Source organism: Melanaphis sacchari, unplaced genomic scaffold, assembly GCF_002803265.2.
Source record: "Melanaphis sacchari strain LSU unplaced genomic scaffold, SCAv2.0 Contig0_pilon_pilon, whole genome shotgun sequence".
Classification (NCBI taxonomy): domain Eukaryota; kingdom Metazoa; phylum Arthropoda; class Insecta; order Hemiptera; family Aphididae; genus Melanaphis; species Melanaphis sacchari.
Window position 1 is genome coordinate 24429425 of NW_020270366.1, and position 6386 is coordinate 24435810.

General features: G+C 32.4%; 1 protein-coding gene across 1 annotated transcript; it reads left to right on the forward strand.

Annotated features, from left to right (window-relative positions):
* Positions 1–3477: 3477 nt before the first annotated feature.
* Positions 3478–5862, forward strand: LOC112600682 (probable aconitate hydratase, mitochondrial). Its single transcript, XM_025347981.1, has one exon. The coding sequence runs from the start codon at positions 3478–3480 to the stop codon at positions 5860–5862; it is 2385 nt and encodes a 794-aa protein (XP_025203766.1).
* Positions 5863–6386: the final 524 nt, after the last annotated feature.

The window sequence follows — 6386 nt, forward strand, 5'->3', positions numbered from 1 at the left end:
GCAGTAAAGCGTGTCACATCATAAATTAAACATATTTACATATATTTAATCTATGATCTGATACACACCTATGAATTGGTGAATAAATTGTATATAAATACGTATTAGATGAGAAATATGTTCATGCAGAAAAATGACTAGTTAGTATCTATGTCTAAGGCGCTGTAGTAGTGTACTTTAGTGCAATACGTGTAAGCTATTTGTACAGCCGTACGATTGAGATGTTCGCAATTTTAATTACACCGAATCTTTGTAGGAACGATCATATCAATACAGATAACTCTACAGAGCACGATTTATTATTTAACTAGGAAATTAAAGACATTTTAAACTATGGTGATTTTTATGAAATAGTAAATCGTGTAGCAAGTTTTAAGCCTATTTTTAATTTTATAAATTTATGAAAATCTTAAATAAAAGACAAATATGTACATAAAAAGCACACAAAGCGTGAGAATTGGCTGTGTTTTTTCATATAAATATGGTTTTATAAAATTGTTAAAATTATTATGTTCTAATAAAAGTTGCTACGCTTTTTAACTAATGTTAATGAAATAATAATCTATGTGTTAGTAAAAATGCATAAAATTTATATTTATATTTAATATCTTTTGTAAAAGAAATTGAATGATAATGTTTACATTTAAAAAATTACTTTTTCAGTTTTACAGAAATATTATCTAAAATTAAGAATATTTTTTATAGCTCCATACATTTTATCTTTGTACAAATTTATTTTCAAAATCTGTTAGATTACTAAGTCAATGCCTTATTATAGCAGATAATTATTATTCTTCAGGTTGAATGACTATACTTAAAATAATGTTTAATAGACAATTTTACATTAAACAAATTATTATTATAACTTCATGTAATTATGGATAAACGTATATTTTAATACCAAGGCGGAGTAATCATTTATTTAAACAAAAATCGTAAAAAAATGTATTTTGTATGTACATAATAATATATAAATGTATTTAATTTAAATTCACGTACTAGTTCATCAACCGTAGTAATTTTTATGTGGTACTAATTAAAAAAATCTTCTGTGTATGCCCTCACGAGCCTCAAAGTTAAAAAATAAACATTTTAGCTTTTATTTGTTATTTTTTTTTTATTTAAATGACACAAAATAACAACAATTTTATCAACAATTAATTCTGATGATATAATTTTGGAATTGTGGTTATAAATTTGTACGAATTGTATAAAATTTACTGATTAGGTTTTTGAGTTGAATTTTAAACTTGTGGCCTGTGGGTGTCAGCGTACTGGTAATTGGACGTTTTACAATCATATTATGCGTTGTACCTATTTAAATCACTTCAGCACGCGCATTGGAAATACGAGTTTGGTCGAATTTATAGGGAGGAGGATGTACTAAATTTCGTTTTACTTATACAAAATTGTACAAAAAAAGTACATAATACTGTAAAGGTTTGATATTAAAATTCGAAAGTGGTAGTGCTATCGTGACGGACCTGTAGTGGTTTGGTGTTAGATTACTGAAAACAATTAAGCACTCCACAGTTAAACATTTGTACGATAGAAATTACTCATTAGATTATTTAATTGTTTATTGAAAATGTATTCTAAGACGTATTTTAAATATAATTTGTTTATTATATACGTTATTGGAAATAGTTGTAAAAATGTAAATTTTGCATTTTTCAATTTAATTGATAAAAGTTACACCAAGTCATATAATATTATATAGGTAAATATATTATATATTATGTACCACAAAGGCTCCTACGGGGGATGGCGGTTGGCCTTAAATGGTGATGACAAAAAAGAAAAATATACTCGGGAAGATAATACCCAGAGATTTATCTCAATAATAATTGTAATATTGTAAACTGTAAAAAAGGACGGGTGACCAAAAAAATAAATATAATAATACGAACAAACTTGTTTTTCGCACCGTCGTGCTACAATATTATATAATATAAATATTAAGGTAATAGATCAGTAATAATAATAATAATAATAATAACAAATTAGGGCGCCCAAATAATCTAACACAAAAAAGGAATCAATATACGACAAAACGAATAATAAAAATAACAATAATAATATATGTATGGATATCACCAATATCGACGATTCGGATGTTGGCCAAAGCGATTGCGTGAGATCTCCGCTGCAGGAACACCAGTATGGACCACACCGTAGATACACCGCCCATTAACAAACTCCACAGCCAAATAATAACAGGTGGATATATATTCACATATATGTATATATATATATATATATTAATGTAAGCGCGGCAATAACAGCGAATTAACACGACGGAACACACGTTATTAAACAATACGGGTGCAACGACAGAAATCCTTGACGGCACACACGGCCAAGGGTTCACGGCACGCACGTTATAAAAAGTTTACGACCACGTCTCGACGATGTCGTACGAGACCAGCGAACGAGTGAGTTCTTGTTTAACAGCGGTGATCAAAGGCGCCGATGCCACATATACAAGAGGGGAGGAGGGCGACGATAAAGTCAGCGAGCTTATCGCACACAAACAGTAATCATTTAGTATATCTTGAACATATTATATATATTATATTTTCAAAAAAATTTTGGATTTTTAAAGTAATAATATGTTAATTTAACTGCGAGGTCTTCATTAGAATTATTCTTTATATTTTAATTTATAAAACTTTCTCATAAGCTTTTATATTTAAGCTTTGACACAACTTAATTATTAAAAGCATTAAATGAAAAAATGTCAAGAATTTTAAATACTTATTACACTTAAGGAGACAATTGCATAACTATATGACGCGATGTGTTGATTTTTTTTATACAAACTTGACAATAAAATAAAATAAATTTCAACATTAGTCAAACAATTACTAAAAAATATAAATGTATATTATATTTTAATACATTTTTATAACCGTTATATTAAGACGTAATAAGTATATAGTATAATGTGTAAAAAATTAAAGACAGAGAAAATTGCACATGAAATAGATATATACGTATATTTTATATATATTCTCCTTGGAAAAAAAACAGAGGGTTACGAACTCATATTGCAGTTTCCTCGTCGTCTAGGAAATATTTAAAGAATTGTTTATACCTTTGGATATTTGCGAGAAAATAATTTTGTTGGAGTACAACTTTTGACTTCATAGCGGACAGTCTTTCTCTCGTATAAAAAAAATAAATTTAAAGATTCAAATATTTTTACTTTATAAGAACAACTGTTAAACCGCTATCGAGCTTTTTTGATTTTCACCACTAGAGTTCAATTTTTTTCGACAAGTGACAACTTTCCTTAAGTCAAATCACCAATTTGTCAAAAACCGTTTTGACTAAATCGGAATATCAGTAAGTATTATTATTTATTAATATTATTGATTTGCTTAAAAATCATTATGCTGTGATCGCGTTCCATCGTATCTTCGACTCAAAGACTAATATCCGTTTTCAGTTCAGCAAACAAACAGATTAGACACTATGGCATACATCAGAGCATTAAAAATGATTATTTCTAAAATCCCAGCGTGGACCAAAATAATAACTGGTGAAATTCAGCCAACACGCTTCCCCTCATCTCCGCACGTACATGCCGCAAGCAAAGTAGCTATGAGCAAGTTTGGTACCAAGCCCTTGCCATACGAAACCCTTGAAAAGCGTATCAAAATTATTAATGACAGGTTGGGAAAGCCATTGTCATTGACAGAAAAAGTGCTTTATTCTCACTTGGATGATCCTGTTAATCAAGATATTGAGCGTGGTGTCTCTTACTTAAAGTTGAGGCCTGATCGTGTTGCAATGCAAGATGCTACTGCACAAATGGCTATGTTGCAATTTATCTCTTCAGGTTTGCCAAAGGTTGCTGTTCCTTCCACGATTCATTGTGATCATTTGATTGAAGCTCAAGTAGGCGGAATCGAGGACTTGAAAAGAGCAAAAGAAATGAATGAAGAAGTTTACAACTTTTTGAAAACCGCTGGAGCGAAATTTGGAGTTGGATTTTGGCATCCTGGATCTGGAATAATTCATCAAATTATTCTGGAAAACTATGCTTTTCCTGGGTTATTGATGATTGGCACTGACTCCCATACACCTAATGGAGGTGGACTTGGTGGCTTGTGTATTGGAGTTGGTGGTGCGGACGCTGTTGACGTGATGGCTGATATTCCATGGGAACTAAAATGTCCTAAAGTTATTGGTGTTCATCTAACAGGAAAGATGTCCGGTTGGACTTCACCAAAAGATGTGATCCTTAAAGTTGCAGATATTCTGACTGTCAAAGGAGGTACTGGTGCTGTAATTGAATATCACGGTCCTGGAGTAGATAACATATCATGCACAGGTATGGGTACCATTTGTAATATGGGTGCCGAAATTGGAGCTACTACTTCATTGTTCCCTTTTAATCGCCGAATGGCTGATTATTTAAGAGCTACATCTCGTAGTGATATCGCTAAAGAAGCAGCTAAGTACAGTGAGTCATTATTGACTCCTGATAATGGCTGTCATTATGACCAGCTAATCGAACTGGATTTAACAACACTGGAACCTCATGTCAATGGGCCCTTCACACCTGATCTTGCCCATCCTATTTCAAAACTAGGAAACAATACCAAAACAAACAATTGGCCCATGGAAATCAAAGTCGGTCTTATTGGAAGTTGTACCAACTCGAGTTATGAAGACTTGTCAAGATGTGCTAGTATAGCGAAAGAAGCGCTAGCACATGGACGAAAGTCCAAAATTCCATTCAACGTCACTCCCGGTTCGGAACAAATTAGGGCGACAATTGAAAGAGATGGAATTGCACAAATATTAACAGAATTTGGCGGTACTGTATTAGCTAATGCTTGTGGTCCATGTATTGGTCAATGGGACCGTAAAGATGTCAAAAAGGGTGAAAAGAATACCATTGTCAGTTCATACAATAGAAACTTTACTGGACGTAATGATGCAAATGCAGCTACTCATGCCTTTGTCACCTCTCCAGAGCTAGTCACTGCTTTAGCCATTGAAGCTCGTATGGACTTTGATCCAACAAAAGATTCAATCAAGGGAGCTGATGGCAAAGAATTTAAATTAAGTAATCCATTTGGTGATGAATTACCCGCAAGAGGATTTGATCCCGGTCAAGATACTTATCAAGCACCACCTAAAGATGGATCAACTGTGAGTGTGGTAGTGGACCCAAAATCTAATCGTCTTCAGTTGTTGGAACCATTTGAAGCATGGGATGGAAAAGATTTGGAATGTCTTTTCGTTCTTATAAAAGTTAAAGGAAAATGTACAACGGATCACATTTCTGCTGCCGGTCCTTGGTTGAAATACCGAGGGCATTTGGATAATATATCCAACAACATGTTTATTACAGCAACCAATGCTGATAATAATGAAATGAACAATGTAAAAAACCAATGTACTGGAGAATGGGGTTCAGTACCAGACACAGCCAGAGCATATAAAGCTGAAGGTATATCATGGGTAGTGTTTGGTGATGAAAATTATGGTGAAGGAAGTAGCAGAGAACATGCTGCTTTAGAACCACGCCATTTGGGAGGACGTGCAATAATTGTGAAATCTTTTGCTCGTATTCATGAAACCAACTTGAAAAAACAAGGAATATTAGCCTTAACATTTTCCGATAAAGAGGATTATGATAAAGTTCAACCAACTGATACAGTGTCTTTGATGGGACTTAACCAATTCGCCCCTGGCAAGCCTTTGACATGCATATTGTGCCATGCTGACGGAACTTCTGAAGAAATACTTCTTAATCACACATTCAACGAACAACAAATACAATGGTTTAAGTCCGGTAGTGCGTTAAATCGAATGAAGGAATTAGCAGCAAGTAGTATAAAATAGACGATTCTAATACCTTAACTCTTACTTCATCCCCATCCCTTCATCTCTCATCCATAAGTTACCAACCTACCCAACGCCCTTTATCAAGTATCACATTATAATCAGTCATCATGAATGTTATCAATTATCACAAATTGTATACATTATCACAAATATTATAATTAATGCCGCCCTACCTGGCGCTCTCTATTAGTTATCATATTGTTATCAGTTATCAGTGTTATTCTGTATTATTATTATTTATATATTATGGGATTATTCATATACTTGTACGTGTGCTTAAAAACTGTTATATTTGGTAAAATTGTATTTTCTAATATTATTCCAAAATATATGGCAGCACAAATCTCATAACCCAGTCCTGGAATGCTATTCATTTAGATTCACCTCCTAAATAGCGAAAATAAAAAATCAAACACAAAATATTGAATACAAAACAACGAAAATTATTTAATTGAATGAATAAATGGCGAAAAAAAAATTATATATAGTATAATAATATAAGAAAAAATTAAAAATATGAC